The sequence below is a fragment of the Coregonus clupeaformis genome, chromosome 5 (genome assembly GCF_020615455.1).
Source record: "Coregonus clupeaformis isolate EN_2021a chromosome 5, ASM2061545v1, whole genome shotgun sequence".
NCBI classification, from domain to species: domain Eukaryota; kingdom Metazoa; phylum Chordata; class Actinopteri; order Salmoniformes; family Salmonidae; genus Coregonus; species Coregonus clupeaformis.
In genome coordinates, this window is record NC_059196.1 from 24,773,002 (window position 1) to 24,796,852 (window position 23,851).

The 23,851-nt window shown below is 44.2% G+C and overlaps 1 protein-coding gene across 4 annotated transcripts in view; it reads right to left on the minus strand.

Moving 5' to 3' along the window:
* Positions 1 to 23,851, minus strand: part of LOC121565588 (neurobeachin-like) — a 300,567-nt gene that overhangs the window by 201,118 nt on the left and 75,598 nt on the right. For all 4 annotated transcript variants that reach the window (XM_045213661.1, XM_045213660.1, XM_045213658.1 and 1 more), the window contains exons 6-13: positions 22,508 to 22,634; positions 19,717 to 19,836; positions 16,613 to 16,759; positions 11,543 to 11,740; positions 11,067 to 11,224; positions 5,528 to 5,636; positions 2,495 to 2,647; positions 1,365 to 1,533 (exon numbers count right to left, since the gene is read on the minus strand). In XM_045213661.1, the coding sequence (XP_045069596.1) occupies positions 1,365 to 1,533; positions 2,495 to 2,647; positions 5,528 to 5,636; positions 11,067 to 11,224; positions 11,543 to 11,740; positions 16,613 to 16,759; positions 19,717 to 19,836; positions 22,508 to 22,634 (1,181 nt within the window). The remainder of the gene's footprint in view (positions 1 to 1,364; positions 1,534 to 2,494; positions 2,648 to 5,527; positions 5,637 to 11,066; positions 11,225 to 11,542; positions 11,741 to 16,612; positions 16,760 to 19,716; positions 19,837 to 22,507; positions 22,635 to 23,851) is intronic.

The window sequence follows — 23,851 nt, forward strand, 5'->3', positions numbered from 1 at the left end:
GGTTACTACATGATTCCATATGTGTTATTTCATAGTTTCGATGTCTTCACTATAATTCTACAATGTAGAAAATAGTAAAAATAAAGAAAAACTCTTGAATGAGTAGGTGCTCTAAAACTTTTGACCGGTAGTGTATATACACGTGTTTGTGTTGGGTGGAATAAATAAAACCCCTAATACATATTCCTGTGCCTGTCTTCAAATCATTATACAACGTGACAGTTAATTTAAGGAACACATTACCAGGAAGATTAACTAGAAACTAGAAAGATAGTCTGTTTGTTACATACCAGACAGTTGTTTCACAAATCTGGATTATATTCTACACACAAACCCCCCAACAGGTGTCTCTACTAGGAGAGAGTAGCTGTGTTTTCTGCTGTGTTTCATTGTCTAGCTGAACAACCCTGACTGAAGAGAAACAACATGGCTACTAACTTCAACAAACAGAACATGGCTACTAACTCCAACAAACAGAACATGGCTACTAACTTCACCAAATATCTTATATACTAGTATTGTTTGTCTCACTGTTTTTGCAACACATACTAAAGCAAAACAGGCCATGATGTTAGTAAGAACACCCAAAACAAGCAATCTATAACACAATATCTATTATTCACCAACATCAGTAAAAGCGGAAAAACTAAACTGCCCAGAATGTCCAAACCCTTCCCCAGATCAGAGTAGAAACGCAGCAGAACGTTCCAGCGCTGTCTATATATAACTCTCCCTACCACAGACAAACACACTCAGTATCCTACTTCACATAGATCTGCACTGTAGCTCTGCTCAATATTTCATATAGAACTGGTTTGTAGCTCTGGCAACATTCTCCAGCCTACTGCTGATTAACGGTCATGGTGTTTTCTGGTTTCTGGGCTTCATGGGAAATCATTAACCATGTGAACTCTGTCAATAGAGGCTAAGCTATTGCATCAACTATTCATTACACAGTTAATACACATCTACTTCCTCTGTGGAATACACTGCACTTCTCTCTTGTGGTTACGTCCAAATGGCACCCTATTCCTTACATAGTACACTACTTTTGCCCGGAGCGCTATAGGATGCCATTTGAGAGATAGACCTGGTTCATCAGCACTGTTCTAACTTGACTAGTAGGATATATACATTACTGCTTCCAACCATATAGGCCTGTATCAGAACCTGGCCCTCTGAGCCTTCTGAATAGTTTCAGAGAGGAAACCTGAGAGAGGAAGATGACATGACAGTTCAGGGGGACTTTGACTTCCAACACAGCAGACAGCTGCCTCATGGCAGCCTGTTACTACACAGAGAGAAGATACCTGTCATCTCTGGACCTGGGATGTGTGAGTGTGTGTGTGTGTGTGTGTGTTTACCCAGTCCTTTAGGTGTAATGCCACTGCTGGCCTCAGGGTTGCAGGTCCAGTAGTAGTACTTCAGACTGTGCATCAGCTGCAGCACTGTCCCAATACGACGGATGGTGGTGTAGATGGTTGCCGTGCCGATAAACTCTGCAGACAGGTACGTGTACAGAGAGAGCTGGACCTGAGGGGAGAGTACACGCACGCACGCACGAATGCACACACACACACAAACAAACAAACAAACTATTAACCTATACCCAGTGATTCTACATAAATATAGCTATCAGGTATAATCCTCCAGGCATTATATTAAGGCTGTGAACTGGTTGTATTAAGTGAATGCTGTATTAAAGAGGTTCGAGCTGAGCTGAGCCCATCATCGTCCCTGCAGGTGTAGAACAGTGAGCTGCTGTGGCTGACCCCACATTACACTCTATTAGAACACACTATAATAGTCTCCTCTCCTCGCCCCCCTCTCATGTCCTCTCCACCGCTCCGCTCTGTCACATTAATACAGCCTCCGTAATTAGCAATAGACTGGACAATAATCCTACACATTCCATCTAACAGATCCCTCTCTCTCTCTCTCTCTCTCTCTCTCTCTCTCTCTCTCTCTCTCTCTCTCTCTCTCTCTCTCTCTCTCTCTCTCTCTCTCTCTCTCGTGAGAGATTGGCCACAACTCCTGAGACATTTCCCTTCAACTGTTCTATATTTATTCATAAGAGCCACCAGCGGCGGTGTCAGTGAGGAGAAGGGATTCTCCACACAACCCAGCTCCTCTGATCCGCCTCATCCACTTCTTCACGGGTCCTTACGTATTTTCACTCTTTAACTTTTAGATTCTTCTCAGGGCTGAGGAGCTGATTGTGACAGCAGGCAGTAAACCTCAGTCAGTGGTGAAGTCTTCAATCCAGAGGAGAAAATATCCACTAATATCAGGTCCCTGATAATGGATCATGGTAGTAGTGAGTAATGCTCTAAACAGTCTTCAGTGAGTCAGAACTCAGGTGGGTTACCAAGAAGCTACCTGGACCCAGTGGAACCAGATTGGGTGGAGCTCACCTTTATGGGGACGAGGTCTACCTTGACGGGGGGTGTGCGGATGGAGTTTACCTTGGCAGGGGTGTGGGCGCAGGGCTTACCTTGGCGGGGGTGTGTATCCAGATGGCTGCGTTGAACAGGATGTGGTCACAGAGCTGTTTGAGGAGTGGCGCTCCATGGGTTAACCCGTCCAGGTACTTAGCGAAGGACAGGAACTGCTCCAGGACCGCACGCGTGATGTGGACCCTGGAGGACTGGAGGCACAGGGAATGGTCAGACCACTGGATACTCAATCAATCAATCAACCAGTCAATCAATAAATAAATAAATCAATCGATAACATATAACTCTTGCCAACCATAGAGTTGGATAGAGGGTTCACTTGCCACAAAGCCTGTTTTAGCATGGGCAGTGCCATTGAGAAGTTTTACCATTTTGAAGTAGTCAACTGGGATGTATAGACATTTCACCAAACAAGCAAAGTTTGAGAGCATTTGACTGAGCATCCAGGAGTCCTTCTGTTATTATTGTTGTCTGTCTTTCTGTCACATGTCTCCTGTCCAGGTAGAGGTAGTATCTCCTAATATTCTAGCTGTGGTATAAAACAGATCTAAACCAGATGGCAGGATGGTGTGAGTGTGAGAGAGCTGGCAGCGGGAGGGAGAGGAGAGAAAGAGAGAGCGACAAAGACAGAGAGAGAGAGAGAGTGATAAAGTGTTTCCCCCGCCTGGCCCCTGTTACAGCCACCTGTTCCTGGCCCTGAGCTCTGGGCTCTGCTGGACTCCGATGGATAGATGTCAGGATGCTACAGGACAGTCTGTCTGCGTCCAAAAAAGCCACATAGGGCTCTGGTCAAAATAAGTGCACTATGTAGGGAATAGGATGCCAATTTGGACACAGCCTGACTGCGGCTGGCTGGGGAAGCAGTGAGGCTACATACCCTTCAAAACAGAAAGTGGATTCTTCTTCCTCACCTCTGTGCCTCTCTGCTCTGTTCTTTTATCTGTGGTTTGATCCTATCAGTCTGAGGGCTACTGGGCTCCATGTTTCAAACAACATTACAGAGTCTGCATGACTGGCTGATGCTCTGTTGTGTCCCTGTCTGTTTCAGAGCTATGGATCTATTTCTGGTCCTCCTCTGATATCCTTTGACTGAGAGTGAGGAGTAAAGAGGCTTTGAACTACAGAATATTAAGGGACATTGGTTGAAAGATATCTATCTATAAATAACTGTCATCAGCTGTTGCCAGGCACACCATAGAAAGTAAGAACGGGTAAACTTAAATTGCACTCTACTCCCTATATAGTGCACTACCTTTTGATCAGAGCCCTATTAGGCCAAACCAAACCCTGTAGCTTTGGTAAAATGTGGTGCACTATATGGGGAATAGCGTGCCATTTGAGGTACAATGTATAATGTATTGATTTAATTGATTGATTGAAATTATTGGATCATTAAAAACCCATATAGCCACAACATCATAGCAAAGCAGTATATACAGTTGTGGTCAAACGTTTGGAGAATGACACAAATATTAATTTTCACAAAGTCTGCTGCCTGATGGCAATTTGTATATACTCCAGAATGTTATGAAGAGTGATCAGATGAATTGCAATTAATTGCAAAGTCCCTCCTTTACCATGAAAATGAACTTAATCCCCAAAAAACATTTCCACTGCATTTCAGTCCTGCCACAAAAGGACCAGTTGACATCATGTCAGTGATTCTCTCGTTAACACAGGTGAGAGTGTTGACGAGGACAAGGCTGGAGATGACTCTGTCATGCTGATTGAGTTAGAATAACAGACTGGAAGCTTTAAAAGGAGGGTGGTGCTTGAAATCATTGTTCTTCCTCTGTTAACCACGGTTACCTGCAAGGAAATACGTGCCGTCATCATTGCTTTGCACAAAAAGGCCTTCACAGGCAAGGATATTGCTGCTAGTAAGATTGCACCTAAATCAACCATTTATCAGATCATCAAGAACTTCAAGGAGAGAGGTTCAATTGTTGTGAAGAAGGCTTCAGGGCGCCCAAGAAAGTCCAGCAAGCGCCAGGACCGTCTCCTAAAGTTGATTCAGCTGCGGGATTGGGGCACCAACAGTGCAGAGCTTGCTCAGGAATGGCAGCAGGCAGGTGTGAGTGCATCTGCACGCACAGTGAGGCGAAGACTTTTGGAGGATGGCCTGGTGTCAAGAAGGGCAGCGAGGAAGCCACCTCTCCAGGAAAAACATCAGGGACAGACTGATATTCTGCAAAAGGTACAGGGATTGGACTGCTGAGGACTGGGGTAAAGTCATTTTCTCTGATGAATCCCCTTTCCGATTGTTTGGGGCATCCGGAAAAAAGCTAGTCCGGAGAAGACAAGGTGAGCGCTACCATCAGTCCTGTGTCATTCCAACAGTAAAGCATCCTGAGACCATTCATGTGTGGGGTTGCTTCTCAGCCAAGGGAGTGGGCTCACTCACAATTTTGCGTAAGAGCACAGCCATGAATAAAGAATGGTACCAACACATCCTCCGAGAGCAACTTCTCCAAACCATCCAAGAACAGTTTGGTGACGAACAATGCCTTTTCCAGCATGATGGAGCACCTTGCCATAAGGCAAAAGTGATAACTAAGTGGCTCGGGGAACAAAACGTCGACATTTTGGGTCCATGGCCAGGAAACTCCCCAGACCATAATCCCATTGAGAACTTGTGGTCAATCCTCAGGAGGCGGGTGGACAAACAAAAACCCACAAATTCTGACAAACTCCAAGCATTGATTATGCAAGAATGGGCTGCCATCAGTCAGGATGTGGCCCAGAAGTTAATTGACAGCATGCCAGGGCGGATTGCAGAGGTCTTGAAAAAGAAGGGTCAACACTGCAAATATTGACTCTTTGCATAAACTTAATGTAATTGTCAATAAAAGCCTTTGACACTTATGGAATGCTTGTAATTATACTTCAGTATACCATAGTAACATCTGACAAAAATATCTAAAAACACTGAAGCAGCAAACTTTGCGAAGACGAATACTTGTGTCATTCTCAAAACTTTTGACCACGATTGTACATACAAAACTATGGAAGATGACAAAGAGTCCATGCCTTATCACCAGTGTGCTATAGGGTTTGGTTAGAGTTTCTACCTTCTCCAGCAGAAACCCGATTACAAGGAATCCTTTCCCTCCCAGCATCTGTTCCTGCATCGCCACCGAACTCTTCAACAGGTCAACCAGGAACACCAGGAGGGTGGCACTGCAACACACATACACACAGGTTTATAAGGACACGGACACACATCAGGAGGTGTGCAGGAGTGTGTACATAAAAAGCCAAATGTGTCAAAATGTAGATAAAGTGCTCCTCTACTGTGTAATACCATCATTACATCCTACAATATGGTGGTCCTAGGGCTGTCTGTGTCTCAGCAGTGTAGATGCTCCTGTACCATCTCTAGGCGTGAACCCTGTTCCTCTGAGATCCTACCAGTCAGGTAGTCGAAAGGGGAAATTATATAAGGCAGTAGCAGAATTGGAGATAGGCAGAGAGACAGAGGGACAGACAGAGGATAAGCTAATTCAAGGTCATCTTCTGAGGAAGTCAGCAATTAGCTGGAGACTGGAGACTCCTAACCCCCCAGCTCCCAGCCTAATCTCCTATCCCCAGCCTTCTCTCCTAGCCCCAGTTCCCTGCCACATCTCCTAGCCCCAGCATTCTATCCTAGTCCCAGCTCCCAGCCTCATCTCCTAGCCCCATGCTTCTCTCCTAGTCCCAGCTCCCAGCCTCATCTCCTAGCGCCAGGCTTCTCTCCTAGCCCCAGCCTAATTTCCTAGCCCCAGCCTTCTCTCCTAGCCCCAGCCCCAGCCTCATCTCCTAGCCCCAGCCTCATCTCCTAGCCCCAGCTCCAAACCTCATCTTCTAGCCCCGGCTCATCTCCTAGTCCTTTTATCAGTCTCTAATCCTAAAGACATGGTGTCCTCTGAGAAGAAGTGGAGGAGCTGTTTACTGCTGCATTGGGGTCAGTTACTCTCTTTGTAGTGGGTCCCTCAGTTAAAGCCTGTCCTGGCAGAGTGACTGTGTCTTGGCAGTATGACAGAGGCTCTCTCTGACACTCGCTAATCCGCTTTCCTCCCATCCTCCAGAGGGACTCTCTCCAGGTCCAGACACATCACAAGGACACAGTGATGAGCGCACAGCTCTACAGGACAAGAGCCAGTGTAGTGGGGAGAGATGATGACCTTCTTAGACTCTGTATACAGACTGCATCTGCAACTGACTGGCACCAGCACAGCGTGTGGTCAATCACGATTCATGGCATTAATTCAATAAAATTCAACAGGCTTTATTGGCATGGGAAACATATGTTTACATTGCCAAAGCAAGTAAAATAGATAAACAAAAATATGGATTGTATTTACAATGGTGTTTGTTCTTCACTGGTTGCCCTTTTCTTGTGGCAACAGGTCACACATCTTGTTGCTGTTATGGCACACTGGTATTTCACCCAATAGATATTGGACTTGTTTTCTAATTCTTTGTGGGTCTGTGTAATCTGATGGAAATACTGTATGTGTCTCTAATATGGTCATACATTTGGCAGGAGGTTAGGAAGTGTAGCTCATTTTTCCACCTCATTTTGTGGGCAGCGTGCACATAGCCTGTCTTCTCTTGAGAGCCAGGCTATGCTCACTGAGTATGTACATAGTCAAAGCTTTCCTTAATTTTGGGTCAGTCACAGTGGTCAGGTATTCTGCCACTATGTACTCGCTGTTTAGGGCCAAATAGCAATCCAGTTTGCTCTGTTCTTTGGTAAATTCTTTCCTATGTGTCAAGTAATTATATTTTTCTCATGATTTGGTTGGGTCTAATTGTGTTTCTGTCCTGGTGCTCTGTGGGGTCTGTTTGTGAACAGAGCCCCAGGACCAGCTTGCTTAAGGGACTCTTCTCTAGATTAATCTCTCTGTAGGTGATGGCTTTGTTATGGAAGGTTTGGGAATCTCTTACTTTTAGGTGGTTGTAGAATTTAACGGCTCTTTTCTGGACTTTGATCATTAGCGGGTATCGGCCTAATTCTGCTCTACATGCATTATTTGGTGTTTTACATTGTACACAAAGGATGTTTTTGCAGAATTCTGCATGCATAGTTTCAATTTGGTGTTTGTCCCATTATGTGAATTCTTGATTGGTGAGTGGACCCCAGACCCCACAACCATAAAGGCCAATGGGTTCTATAACTGATTAAAGTATTTTTTTCCAGATTCTAATTGGGATGTTGAATTTGATGTTCCTTTTGATGGCGTAGAAGGCCCTACTTGCCTTGTCTCTCAGATCGTTCACAGCTTTGTGGAAGTTACCTGTGGTACTGATGTTTAGGCTGAGGTAGGTATAGTTTTTTGTGTGCTCTAGGGCAATGGTGTATTTGGATTTGTGGTCCTGGCAACTGGACCTTTTTTTGGAACACCATTATTTTTGTCTTACTGAGATTTACTGTCAGGGCCCAGGTCTGACATAATCTGTTCAGAAGATCTAGGTGCTGCTGTAGGCCTTGACAGTATCAGATCATCAGCAAACAGTAGACATTTTACTTCAGATTCTAGTAGGGTGAGGCCGGGTGCTGCAGATTGTTCTAGTGCCCTCGCCAATTCGTTGATATACAGTGCATTCGGAAGGTATTCAGACCCCATCACTTTTTTCCACATTTTGTTATGTTACAGCTTTATTCTACAATGGATTAAATCGTTTTTCCCCCTCATCAATCTACACACAATACCCCATAATGACAAAGCAAAAACAGATTTGTAGAAATTTGCTCTGTTCATCTTTCCCTCGATCCTGACTAGTCTCCCAGTCCCTGCCGCTGAAAAACATCCCCACAGCATGATGCTGCCACCACCATGCTTCACCGTAGGGATGGTATTAGCTAGGTGATGAGCGGTGCCAGGTTTCCTCCAGACGTGACACTTGGCATTCAGGCCAAAGAGTTCAATCTTGGTTTCATCAGACCAGAGAATCTTGTTTCTCATGGTCTGAGAGTCCTTTAGGTGCCTTTTGGCAAACTCCAAGCGGGCTGTCATGTGCCTTTTACTGAGGAGTTGCTTCCGTCTGGCCACTCTTCCATAAAGGTTTGATTGGTGGAGTGCTGCAGAGATGGTTGTCCTTCTGAATGGTTCTCCCATCTCCACAGAGGAACTGTGGAGCTCTGTCAGAGTGACCATCGGGTTCTTGGTCACCTCCCTGACCAGGGACCTTCTCCCCCGATTTCTCAGTTTGACCCAGCCAGCTGGTGGTTCCAAACTTCTTCCATTTAAGAATGATGGAGGCCTCTGTGTTCTTGGGGACCTTCAATGCTGCAGAAATGTTTTGGTACCCTTCCCCAGATCTGTACCTCAACACAATCATGTCTCGGAGCTCTACGGACAATTCTTTCAACCTCATGGCTTGGTTTTTGCTCTGACATGCACTGTCAACCGTGGGACCTTTATATAGACAGGTCTGTGCCTTTCCAAATCATGTCCAATCAATTGAATTTACCACAGGTGGACTCCAATCAATTTGTAGAAACATCAAGGATGATCAATGGAAACAGGATGCACCTGAGCTCAATTTCGAATCAAAGGGTCTGAATACTTATGTAAATAAGGTATTTCAGTTTTTTATTTTGAATACATTCGCAAAAATTTCTAAAAACCTGCTTTTACTTTGTCATTATGGGGTATTGTGTGTAGATTGATGAGGAATTATTTTTTTCAATCCATTTTAGACTAAGCCTGTAATGTAACAAAATGTGGAAAAAGTGAAGAGGTCTGAATAATTTACGAATGCACTGTATATGCTGAAGAGGGTGGGGCTCAAGCAGCATCCCTGTCTCACCCCACGGCCCTGTGGAAGAAAAGTGTGTGTTTTTTGCCAATTTTAACTGCACACTTGTTGTTTGTGTACATGGATTTTATAATGTCGTATGTTTTTCCCCAAAAAACACTTTCCATCAATTTGTATAGCAGACCCTCATGCCAAATTGAGTCAAAAGCTTTTTTGAAATCTACAAAGCATGAGAATACTTTGCCTTTGTTTTGGTTTGTTTGTTTGTCAATTAGGGTGTGCAGGGTGAATGTGGTCTGTTGTACGGTAATTTGGTAAAAAGCCAATTTGACATTTGCTCAGTACATTGTTTTCACTGAGGAAATGTACGAGGCAGCTGTTAATGATAATGCAGAAGATTTTCCCAAGGTTGCTGTTGACGCATATCCCACGGTAGTTATTGGGGTCAAATTTGTCTCCACTTTTGTGGATTGGGGTGATCAGTCCTTGGTTCTAAATATTGGGGAAGATGCCAGAGCTCAGGATGATGTTAAAGAGTTTAAGTATAGACAATTGGAATTTGTGGTTTGTATATTTTATCATTTCATTTAGGATACCATCAACACCACAGGCCTTTTTGGTTTGGAGGGTTTGTATTTTGTCCTGTAGTTTATTAAATCTAGAGAAATAACCATGTTTTACCATTTCAAAGAGCGAGGTACATCCTTACTCGTACCTGCAGCCCTGGGCGGGACATTTCTACGAAGTACAGGAGACTCCATTTGGTTCCCGCCGCCCTCAAGTCTGAAAGTGATAAAAATTGGACCTGACCTCGTGAATGGATTATTGTCATATTTGGATTGTTTCAAGAGCTCAACAGTTTGATATGTCTTGTTGTACTGTACGTGTTCTGATTGATGTCTTTTCAGAAAGACTGGTCAGAATTGTATGATGGGCTGATCGCTTATCAGATGGGCAGCTTCCTGGTGTCCTGTCGTTACACTAACATTTAGGAGTTTGATAATTAGATTAGAATCCGAGTGTGATGTCCTTCCTTTTGTTTCCCCCCAGAAAAGTGCAAAGAAATTTAAATTTAGGTGAGTTTCTGTTTTTCCAAGGATAAAAGGTCGGAGTCTCTTTTGGTTCATCAAGACTTTGTTTGCAAGCTCAATGTGTGTACAGACACACATTAGACTTTTTCTCTCAGAGATGTAAGCACGTAAATCTTATTTGTGATAGATGTTTACTCTGTTTTATTCTGTATAATGTATTTAATGTACACTGTAATTGAGTGTTAATTCATTCGTGACTAATAAATCTGTTAGTTGATTTGAGTAAATGCATTCCTCATTTATAGAGTAACTGCTTGATTCAATTTACGTTCACAATTTAGTAGGACAATCTGTAAATCTTAAATTGTAGAGTTAATCACACATCACATAGCATATGTTTGGGTCCTAACTTTGCATCCCTGCGTTAAGGCTAACTCATCAGGTAGGTAAACTCACTGGAACAGGCAGCAGAACCACTACAGTCATTCAGAGTTCACTAGCTGGCTTGGCTGGGCTGGTATGGGATGGGATGGAACACTACCCAGCAGGCTTAGCCCCTGGCTGCACCAGATAGAGGGCCCTAGGCACTGCAGTGCCTGGGTCTGAGCTGCTGTGTGTGTGTCTCCCCAGTGTGGTCTCTGTCACTGAGCTAAATCAGGATTATGGCAGAGCTCTGATTGGAGCAGGGCTCAGTGGGACGCTCTGACAAGGACAACACTGGACCTTCAGGACAAGGATCAGCAGGGAGGGGTAAATTAGAAAGTTGATTCTCAACATTCTCATAGTAGAAGACTCGGACACTCGCTTGAAGATGTCAGAAATTTCCTGTACTCACCAAACGGTAGTCTCCAGCTGGGTCTCATGGTGCTGGTAGTTGTGCTGGGCGTTGGGTTGATGGTAGTCCAGCTGGGAGAAGAGAGGGAACAGCACCTGGATCCCTCCTATTGAGTGGATGGCACTGTGGATGGAGTGGGTCACTATGGCCTTCACATCCTACCAGGGAACAATACAGTGTTATTTTACTATAACTTAATCATACGTGTATTAAAAGGACATGGGGTGAGACTAACCTGTTTTATAAGCATATGGAGTGAGACTTACAGTTACCGGTCAAATATATTGTCACCCTTGCACAATTCACTATTTCTTCTAAAATAAGTTGAAATTGAAAAAACTTTTGGGTAAAAATTCTATCCGTTTTAAAAAGAGAAAACAGATAATTGACCTCCATTGCACTCCATTGTAAAGTGCAAGGGTGCCAATATATTTGACGGCATCTGTACCTGGATAAGAACATGTAGTGAGACTAACCTGTAGCATAAGGGCGTGGGGTGAGTGGACGAAGATGGAGGTGTTCTCCTTGGGCGATGACTCCAGGCAGAGCTGGGCGTCGGTAGCCTTGGCGTTGTAGGTGAAGGAGATGGAGCTGGCCAGCTTCCCATCATACAGGACCTGCTTATGGTGCTCCGCCAGGTGGATGTCACTCTCTGACTTAAACTTAAACGTACTCTACAGAGAGGGGAGTAATAGAGAGATAGACAGAGATAGGGATAGAGGGAGATAAACAGAGACAGAGAGAGGGAGAGGAGAAAGGGAGATGGGGAGAAAGGCAGAGAGAGAGAGAGATAGGGACAGACAGAGTGGGAGAAGAGAGAGAAGAGAGATGTGATAAGGTATGGTATCATGACAGCTCATTCATCTACTAAACTGGAGGTGCCATCCATACCTCAGCAGCAGCAGTAGTGTCATATTCATATATTAATGGAACATGTTGCTGATCGATAACTGAGTTACTCAGTCTTAATGTAACCAATCCATTAAGGATGGCAGGTGAGAGAGGAGCTCAATTAGTCAATCAATGCATCATCGATTGGTATGTTATTAATCAGGAAATCAGGAATGTCCTCTCAACGGAGGAGTGAATAATGAATGAACAGCCACAGACACCGAGGAGTGATGAGAGGCGAGATACATCCCTCTTCTAGCTACATTTAAAAAATTCAGATCTAAGAACAAATATAGCCCCTGGTTCACCCCAGACTTGACTGCCCTTGACCAGCACATAAACATCCTGTGGCGTATTGCATTAGCATCGAACAGCCCCCGCGATATGCAACTATTCAGGGAAGTCAGGAACCAATATACACAATCAGTTAGGAAAGCAAAGGCTAGCTTTTTCAAACAGAAATTTGCATCCTGTAGCACTAACTCCAAAAGGTTTTGGGACACTGTAAAGTCCATGGAGAATAAGAGCCCCTCCTCCCAGCTACCCACTGCACTGAGGCTAGGAAACACTGTCACCACCGATAAATCTACGATAATCGAGAATTTCAATAAGCATTTTGCTACGGCTCTTCAAAGGGGGTGACACTCTAGATCCAAACTGTTACAGACCTACAGTGGGGAGAACAAGTATTTGATACACTGCCGATTTTGCAGGTTTTCCTACTTACAAAGCATGTAGAGGTCTGTAATTTTTATCATAGGTACACTTCAACTGTGAGAGACAGAATCTAAAAAAATCCAGAAAATCACATTGTATGATTTTTAAGTAATTAATTTGCATTTTATTGCATGACATAAGTATTTGATACATCAGAAAAGCAGAACTTAATATTTGGTACAGAAACCTTTGTTTGCAATTACAGAGATCATACGTTTCCTGTAGGTCTTGACCAGGTTTGCACACACTGCAGCAGGGATTTTGGCCCACTCCTCCATACAGACCTTCTCCAGATCCTTCAGGTTTCAGGGCTGTCGCTGGGCAATACGGACTTTCAGCTCCCTCCAAAGATTTTCTATTGGGTTCAGGTCTGGAGACTGGCTAGGCCACTCCAGGACCTTGAGATGCTTCTTACGGAGCCACTCCTTAGTTGCCCTGGCTGTGTGTCTCGGGTCGTTGTCATGCTGGAAGACCCAGCCACGACCCATCTTCAATGCTCTTACTGAGGGAAGGAGGTTGTTGGCCAAGATCTCGCGATACATGGCCCCATCCATCCTCCCCTCAATAAGGTGCAGTCGTCCTGTCCCCTTTGCAGAAAAGCATCCCCAAAGACTGATGTTTCCACCTACATGCTTCACGGTTTGGATGGTGTTCTTGGGGTTGTACTCATCCTTCTTCTTCCTCCAAACACGGCGAGTGGAGTTTAGACCAAAAAGCTATATTTTTGTCTCATCAGACCACATGACCTTCTCCCATTCCTCCTCTGGATCATCCAGATGGTCATTGGCAAACTTCAGACGGGCCTGGACATGATCTGGCTTGAGCAGGGGGACCTTGCGTGCGCTGCAGGATTTTAATCCATGATGGCGTAGTGTGTTACTAATGGTTTTCTTTGAGACTCTGGTCCAAGCTCTCTTCAGGTCATTGACCAGGTCCTGCCGTGTAGTTCTGGGCTGATCCCTCACCTTCCTCATGATCATTGATGCCCCACGAGGTGAGATCTTGCATGGAGCCCCAGACCGAGGGTGATTGACCTTAATCTTGAACTTCTTCAATTTTCTAATAATTGCGCCAACAGTTGTTGCCTTCTCACCAAGCTGCTTGCCTATTGTCCTGTAGCCCATCCCAGCCTTGTGCAGGTCTACAATTTTATCCCTGATGTCCTTACACAGCTCTCTGGTCTTGGCCATTGTGGAGAGGTTGGAGTCTGTTTGATTGAGTGTGTGGACAGGTGTCTTTTATACAGGTAACGAGTTCAAACAGGTGCAGTTAATACAGGTAATGAGTGGAGAACAGGAGGGCTTCTTAAAGAAAAACGAACAGGTCTGTGAGAGCCGGAATTCTTACTGGTTGGTAGGTGATCAAATACTTATGTCATGCAATAAAATGCAAATTAATTACTTAAAAATCATACAATGTGATTTTCTGGATTTTTGTTTAAGATTCCGTACCTATGATAAAAATTACAGACCTCTACATGCTTTGTAAGTAGGAAAACCTGCAAAATCGGCAGTGTATCAAATACTATATCCATCCTGCCCTGCCTTTCGAAAGTATTTGAAAGCCAAGTTAACAAACAGATCACCGACCATTTCGAATCCCACCGTACCTTCTCCGCTATGCAATCTGGTTTCCGAGCTGGTCATGGGTGCACCTCAGCCACGCTCAAGGTCCTAAACGATAGCTGGAGACTCTTATCTCCCTCACTAACTTTAAGCATCAATTGTCAGAGCAGCTTACCGATCACTGCACCTGTACACAGCCCATCTGTAATTAGCCCACCCAACTACCTCATCCCCATATTGTTATTTACATTGTTATTTATTTTGCTGATTTGCACCCCAGTATCTCTATTTGCACATCATCTTCTGCACATCTATCACTCTAGTGTTAATACTAAATTGCCTATTTATTGCCTTACCTCCATAACTTACTACATTTGCACACACTGTATATAGATTTTCTATTGTGTTATTGACTGTACGTTTTGTTTATTCCATATGTAACTCTGTGTTGTTGTTGTTTTTATCGCACTGCTTTGCTTTATCTTGGCCAGGTCGCAGTTGTAAATGAGAACATGTTCTCAACTGGCTTACCTGGTTAAATAAAGGTGAAATAAAAATAAATAAAATAAAACAGACATGATGATTCAGATGGCGAGAGATGAGACCTACAATGAAATAGATGAGACCTACACTGAAATAGTGGAGCCTCTGTCTCGTGAAGAGATGTAGATAGCTGAGATAACAAGCAGAGTAGACCAGGCTCAGTAGACCAGACACACACCGGGACTATTATGATCCCAGGATCGCTAGTTAACAACCTCCTGGGACCTGGTAGAGTAGGCTCAGTCTGCAGGTCTCTACAGCCAGCTTCTCTCTGGCAGCTCCACTAATACATGCAGACAGGACATACACATAAAAACCAGTAACAACGGGAGTGGGTGTCTCCTATACCCTGTTAGACTGCCCTGTCTGTGGGTGTCTCCTATACCCTGTTAGACTGCCCTGTCTGTGGGTGTCTCCTATACCCTGTTAGACTGCCCTGTCTGTGGGTGTCTCCTATACCCTGTTAGACTGCCCTGTCTGTGGGTGTCTCCTATACCCTGTTAGACTGCCCTGTCTGTGGGTGTCTCCTATACCCTGTTAGACTGCCCTGTCTGTTGGTGTCTCCTATACCCTTTTAGACTGCCCTGTCTGTTGGTGTCTCCTATACCCTGTTAGACTGCCCTGTCTGTGGGTGTCTCCTATACCCTGTTAGACTGCCCTGTCTGTTGGTGTCTCCTATACCCTGTTAGACTGCCCTGTCTGTGGGTGTCTCCTATACCCTGTTAGACTGACCTGTCTGTTGGTGTCTCCTATACCCTGTTAGACTGCCCTGTCTGTGGGTGTCTCCTATACCCTGTTAGACTGACCTGTCTGTTGGTGTCTCCTATACCCTGTTAGACTGCCCTGTCTGTTGGTGTCTCCTATACCCTTTTAGACTGCCCTGTCTGTTGGTGTCTCCTATACCCTGTTAGACTGCCCTGTCTGTGGGTGTCTCCTATACCCTGTTAGACTGCCCTGTCTGTTGGTGTCTCCTATACCCTTTTAGACTGCCCTGTCTGTTGGTGTATCCTATACCCTGTTAGACTGCCCTGTCTGTGGGTGTCTCCTATACCCTGTTAGACTGCCCTGTCTGTTGGTGTCTCCTATATCCTGTTAGATTGCCCTGTCTGTGGGTGTCTCCTATACCCTGTTAGACTGCCCTATCTGTTGGTGTCTCCTATACCCTGTTAGACTGCCCTGTCTGTTGGTGTCTCCTATACCCTGTTAGACTGCCCTGTCTGTTGGTGTCTCCTATACCCTGTTAGATTGCCCTGTCTGTGGGTGTCTCCTATACCCTGTTAGACTGCCCTGTCTGTTGGTGTCTCCTATACCCTGTTAGACTGCCCTGTCTGTTGGTGTCTCCTATATCCTGTTAGACTGCCCTGTCTGTTGGTGTCTCCTATATCCTGTTAGACTGCCCTGTCTGTTGGTGTCTCCTATATCCTGTTAGACTGCCCTGTCTGTGGGTGTCTCCTATACCCTGTTAGACTGCCCTGTCTGTTGGTGTCTCCTATATCCTGTTAGACTGCCCTGTCTGTTGGTGTCTCCTGAGAGACTGGATGAGACAGGCTATGACTAACTATGGGTCTGTTTAACAGTCCAAACCATAGTTTAAGGGACAGCCAGGGAACAGAACACTGTGCATGCAGTGTATACAGTGTTAGGACACAGGACACATTCAAGAATATCTCTTTGGATAGAGACACCAGGTAGCAGGAAACAGGAAACTGTAGCAAGCAGCATTGATTTCACAGATTGATAGGTGTAGCAGGCTGTGTGCATGTACCATTAAAGTTAATCCTATCCTAACCTAACATATCAGTACCCTAATTCAGTCAACCCAGTACGTACCTTATAGCCCGCTCCCAGCTGATGAATGGCAAATATCTGAGCTGGGTTGAGAGCCTCAGAGAACACATAGATGGCCCCCAGCTGACCACAGAACACCCTGTTAGCATCAGCTGTCTCTGACGAACCCAGGAAGCACTTATCATAACTCTGCAGAGGGAGAGGAGAGGGTCAGTACACGGGCACACAGAGCAGGGGGTTTATCATAGCTCTGTAGCGGGAGAGAAGAGGGAGGGGGGAGAGAGAGAGAGAGAGAGAGAGAGAGAGAGAGAGAAGACAGAGAGAAGGGAGAGGAGAGGATCAGGGACACAGAGAGAGAAAATAGGGTTTATCATAGCTCTGTACAATGACACAAAGAGGGATATATTTAAAACATTCAAACATAAACCACAATGTCCAAACTCTCTCTATCTACAGTGGGGGAAAAAAGTATTTAGTCAGCCACCAATTGTGCAAGTTCTCCCACTTAAAAAGATGAGAGAGGCCTGTAATTTTCATCATAGGTACACGTCAACTATGACAGACAAAATGAGAAAAAAAATTCCAGAAAATCACATTGTAGGATTTTTAATGAATTTATTTGCAAATTATGGTGGAAAATAAGTATTTGGTCAATAACAAAAGTTACTCAATACTTTGTTAAATACCCTTTGTTGGCAATGACACAGGTCAAACGTTTTCTGTAAGTCTTCACAAGGTTTTCACACACTGTTGCTGGTATTTTGGCCCATTCCTCCATGCAGATCTCCTCTAGAGCAGTGATGTTTTGGGGCTGTCGCTGGGCAACACAGACTTTCAACTCCCTCCAAAGATTTTCTATGGGGTTGAGATCTGGAGACTGGCTAGGCCACTCCAGGACCTTGAAATGTTTCTTACGAAGCCACTCCTTCGTTGCCCGGGCGGTGTGATTGGGACCATTGTCATGCTGAAAGACCCAGCCACGTTTCATCTTCAATGCCCTTGCTGATGGAAGGAGGTTTTCACTCAAAATCTCACGATACATGGCCCCATTCATTCTTTCCTTTACACGGATCAGTCGTCCTGGTCCCTTTGCAGAAAAACAGCCCCAAAGCATGATGTTTCCACCCCCATGCTTCACAGTAGGTATGGTGTTCTTTGGATGCAACTCAGCATTCTTTGTCCTCCAAACACGACGAGTTGAGTTTTTACCAAAAAGTTCTATTTTGGTTTCATCTGACCATATGACATTCTCCCAATCCTCTTCTGGATCATCCAAATGCACTCTAGCAAACTTCAGATGGGCCTGGACATGTACTGGCTTAAGCAGGGGGACACGTCTTGCACTGCAGGATTTGAGTCCCTGGTGGCGTAGTGTGTTACTGATGGTAGGCTTTGTTACTTTGGCCCCAGCTCTCTGCAGGTCATTCAATAGGTCCCCCCCTGTGGTTCTGGGATTTTTGCTCACCGTTCTTGTGATCATTTTGACCCCACGGGGTGAGATCTTGCGCGGAGCCCCAGATCGAGGGAGATTATCAGTGGTCTTGTATGTCTTCCATTTCCTAATAATTGCTCCCAAGCTGCTTACCTATTGCAGATTCAGTCTTCCCAGCCTGGTGCAGGTCTACAATTTTGTTTCTGGTGTCCTTTGACAGCTCTTTGGTCTTGGCCATAGTGGAGTTTGGAGTGTGACTGTTTGAGGTTGTGGACAGGTGTCTTTTATACTGATAACAAGTTCAAACAGGTGCCATTAATACAGGTAACGAGTGGAGGACAGAGGAGCCTCTTAAAGAAGAAGTTACAGGTCTGTGAGAGCCAGAAATCTTGCTTGTTTGTAGGTGACCAAATACTTATTTTCCACCATAATTTGCAAATAAATTCATTAAAGATCCTACAATGTGATTTTCTGGATTTTTTTTCCTCAATTTGTCTGTCATAGTTGACGTGTACTTATGATGAAAATTACAGGCCTCTCTCATCTTCTTAAGTGGGAGAACTTGCACAATTGGTGGCTGACTAAATACTTTTTTTCCCCACTGTATATTGTTCTGGGAAATGGTTAGGGCCATTATACGGACACTGAGACGGAGATGAGAGGATAGGGTCATGTCCTTTAACACATCCAGCACATCTTCAAAGACAGCTGAGTAGCAGAGCAATTAACAGACAAAAAAAACTGATGACAGCTTTTGAATGGGCAAATAGGATAATTATGAGAGCGCATGAGTCACAGGGCCTCTAATAGATTGCTACTCAGAGAGGAAGGAAGGCTGACAGACACTTAAGCCTGCATCCCAAATGGCACCCTATTCCCTATTTAGTGCACTACCTTTGACCAGAGCCAATAGTGTGTGTGTGTCTGTCCTTATAAACCTGTACCTGTAACCCCTGCCTTGTAGAAGTGGGTTATAATAATATCCACCACACATACCCCATCTAGCCCTAACTCTGTAGATAGCAGCCTTCATCTTTCTCCCACATTACATGAAGCTATTCTCTCAATTTGTCATCCTCCCTTCCTGTCTCTTCTTCTACGGCCTTCCTCTCTTCAAACATCTCCCTGATAAATGGTTATTCAAATGGAAGCTTTGAAAACGCAGCTCTGCTCCCAGGAGTAAACTCTCTCACAGCGCTGAAACTCAATGAGCACCACAAAAGATTTATGCATCTCTGGCTGTGTCCCAAATGGCACCCTATTACCTTTATAGTGCACTACTTTTGACCAGGGCCCATATAGAGAATAGGGTGCCATTTGGGACGCAATCTTGGCTCTGATGATTTCAAACTGTGGCAGATGATCAAATGCTGCATTTGCAGCCACAAACATCACAACCACAAACATCACAAACATCACAGCCACAAATATCACAACCACAAACATCACAACCACAAATATCACAGCCACAACCATCACAACCACAAATATTACTACCACCAAGGCCGTGTTCAGTGGGGAAGAAAACAGGGGAAAACGGAGTGAAAAACAGGTAATACCTCCACATCCAATAAGAAATGTTTCAAAACTGTTCAAAATGTGCCTGAACACGACCTTGCATAGGGCTCACAACAGGAAGGAGCAGTGACAGGAGAGTCAGTCAATCAATCAAGCATCAATCAACCAATCAATCAGCAATGAGGAGCATTCTCACGTCGCTGGTGTTGACGTGCCAGGCCATGTCGCCATAGGAGACCAGCTGACCGTTGACATAGCAACGGATCTCACTGTTCCTCCAGCGGTTGTAGATATGGACGATGCTGATCATGTACCACTGAAACACAGAGAGGAGAGAGAGGGTTAGAGTGAGTGAGTGAGTGAGTGAGTGAGTGAGTGAGTGAGTGAGTGAGTGAGTGAGTGAGTGGGTGAGTGAGTGAGTGAGTGAAAGAGAGAGAGAGAGAGAGAGAGAGAGAGAGAGAGAGAGAGAGAGAGAGAGAGAGATAGTGTGTGCGTGTGCATGCAGCTCCACACATAATAACACTAGAAACTACAACCCATTCAATCCACTGTATGAACAGGGTTTTAAACACAGCCTATTGTGGATGCATTTCAGTCACCCAGATCATCTAGAGACCAAATAGGATCATGTGATTCAGTAGCTCTGATCTCATACATATTGCTGAGACAATAGCAGTATTACACAGGCCTACTGCATAGCATAGATAACACAGTATTCCAGATGATATAGTTATCCATATATTCTGCATGGTATAGACAACACAGTATTCCAAACCATACAGTTATCCATACATTCGGCATGGTATAGACAACACAATATTACAGACCATACAGTTATCCATACATTCGGCATGGTATAGACAACACAGTATTACAGACCATACAGTTATCCATACATTCGGCATTGGTATAGACAACACAGTATTACAGACCATACAGTTATCCATACATTCGGCATTGGTATAGACAACACACTATTACAGACCATACAGTTATCCATACATTCGGCATTGGTATAGACAACACAGTATTACAGACCATACAGTTATCCATACATTCGGCATTGGTATAGACAACACACTATTACAGACCATACAGTTATCCACAAGGCGGTTCTCTGATACATATGAAAATCTAACCTGTAAACGGATCATCTCAATTTAAAGTTTTAAATGAAGCAGTTACAGCTGCAACCCTCACTATGTTGATCTACTGCAGATCAAAAGGATTTAAACACATAATTAACAGGACTATGGCAGAGTGGATCAGATTACTCCAGTTGACTATTAAGAGGCAATGCCCCCTTTAAGATCACTTTTAATCACCAGGAGAGCAGATAATTGATTTGAGGATATCTTTAGATCAAAGTCTGCCCTCTACTTTAATGAAGATCACTGATGACTTCACTAATAGAAACATTGACCTTGTGCAGAGAGGAGCGGACGAGAGGGTGAACTTAATTCCGTACATAGTGTTGCACTATGTACAGAATAGGGTGCCATGTCAGACACACCATGGTTTCTGACAGCTGTTTAACCGAAGGCTGTAATTGTCTGAGAGCAGCCTTGAGCCTTGAGCCAGCTTGCTATCTCTACTGGGACAGAGACAGGTAGGGTGTCAGACATCCCAAGCTACAATACACTCCCTCTATATACTCTCAGCTCATCTCACTGTGCACCCAGCTGCGGGAGTGTTAAACAGAGCAGGTCTCTCTCCCTGGTCTGAGGACACCGGAGACACTGTCTGCTACTGGCTAGGCTTCTGATAGCAGTGCTGGCCAAGTCTAGTGGTGACAGAAGTCTGGGGTATATTGAGATCCACATGCGGAGCCCAAACTTTTTGAGGGAGGGGAGGAGGAGGAGAGGGAGGGAGGAGTGTTTTGTTGTGACAGATGTTTGTCTATCCTAACAATTGCGCTGTATTTTCTGTCCCTGATGATCTGTTAATAAAGTCAAACTGCCCACATTGTATATGATCTATTGTGTCATATACTGTACCAACACAGCAGAATTCAGTACTCCATACACAACTTGCCTTTTCCAAACCACAGTTATACTAAGTTTGCTGTAAAGATGTTCTAAAGTTTTATTAAGATGATGTCACTGTTAGATACCAGAGGCTGTATGCATCAATCATCTCAGTGCTGATTTAGGATTGATTAAGCCTTTTAGATCACAATGAATAAGATTACATGGATCCTAGATCAGCACTGATCCTAGTTCAGCACTCCTACTCCTAGCCCAATTCAGATCTTTTGCCAATTATTTGCATTTCTGATTCCTATCTGATCTTTTCCCTAATGTGTAAACAGCACAAAACCACATGGAATCTCATCTTTTGACTTCCAATTTATACCACCTCCATATGTGGATCTCAAACCTGATACAAACCCGATCCTCCATATGCGACCTCTGTGTGGACAGTCAGATTAGTTTTTTTGTTGCTCTGAAGTGGGTTTTTTGCACAATACCTGCTGAAATTTGGGTAGGTTGGCTGTTTAAAAACAGCCTAAAGCGCTTGATACATATGACCAAAGAGATCATTAATGGGTTTTCCTGATAGTACCCACATAGCAACAGGCTGGTGGTCAGGCCTCATCCATAACATTCTGACAAGATCAACACAGTCCTATAGAGCAGCAGACTGATGGTCCTATTCTAAATCAGCAGCACCTCAACACACCATCACTCACATTTGGGACCTGCACACTGCTACATAAGCCCTCTACTGATCATCAGCTATGTGACCTGTAGGCTGGTGTAACCACACTGACCATTGATCACTACCAGGGTAACAGATGAAACCTGGTCACCCTTGTAGTCTCCACTTGCACGGCCGAACTGCTAACTTTTCGGTGGCGCAAGTGGCTAAGAACGTTTCAGGAGGGCGGTCGTGTGTGTTTGCAAGGCAGAGGTCCTGGGTTCTGGTATCGGTTTGAGATGGTACAATTAAGCAAGCACAGTGACGTCCGTCAAAGCATCTCTTACCTTCCTAGGTTGAAAGTCATACTTGACACAGTGCTGGAAGCCTTTGCCTTTAGACTTCAGTGATGTCACGATCAGACAGTTGCCCACGAAATGTGCAGAGTAGCCGATTCCTTTACTGGTGCGAAAGCTGCAAAAAATAATAGCATCAAAATTACGAGGTGCGAACATTACATTTCTAATTTCAGATTGGCTCCCTTGATTTGATGTTTCACATTGTAGATATTCAGGAAAAATAATGCCTTTCTCTCACTGGAGGAATGATTATCTTGTTCCTATCAGGTTTATGTCAACCAAACACTATCCACACCAGAAGGATAATGATATTGTGTTTGTTTCTCATCTCCCTATCTATCTGGAGTAGTGGTTGATAAACTCTCCTCTTGAGGCTATTGATCGCTCTGTTAATTACCCACAATCCTCCACCAGACGTGGGCTGTGGTGGCCGGACATTAGAGTCTACAATAATAGTTGTTACCGCTGTACCTCCCCTTACAGCCCATATACCCTGTCTCTGTACCTCCCTCTGAAGCCTGCCTCTGATTCCAGCCTGTACACACACACACACCGCACACACTAGCTTGTACCAGCCTCCACAGTTCAGACCTGGGCTGGTTTTAATCACTCTAATCAGGACTCATTCCTCCTTTAGGCATTCTACTGCACTACATCATCAGGAAGAATGGAGTCCTCAGACAGAGCTGCTTATAAACTTTAAACCTTGAAAAATGAATGAAATGAAAAACAACTTGTGGTCATAATCTGCTTACAGATTTAGAGGGAAGGTCAGAGGTCAAACACTAGAGTTACTGGGTCCCCACTGTGCAGACGTCAGTTCAACGTCTAGTTTTGATTTACATTTGAGTTGTCAACTAACGTGAATTCAACGTGAAATAAACCAAACCATATAATTGGATTTAGGTTAAAATCTGGGTGAAAAAATATACGAAATTCCCTTACGTTAATGACTTTTTGCAAATCCAATCAGTTTTCCACGTTGATTCAACGTCATCACATTGAATAGTTTTGTTGAAATTATGTGGAAGCAATGTTGATTGAACCAGTTTTTGCCCAGTGGGTCAGTACAACAAGTGGGGGGACTGTTTGGGTGCTAGTGAAAAGGACAACAGCTGTACATAAAATTATTATTTATTCACTTAGATCTCAGAGGTTTCAACCAGGTTGGCTTTGCAAATGATACTGATCATCTGCAGTTGTGTTTATGTGCTTCGTGTGTATTCATCAGTAAAGACATGGTTTATAAGCTCACCAGTGGAGATATGGTTTAAACAGTATGTGTCCTACTCACCAGTGGAGATATGGTTTATACAGTATGTGTACTACTCA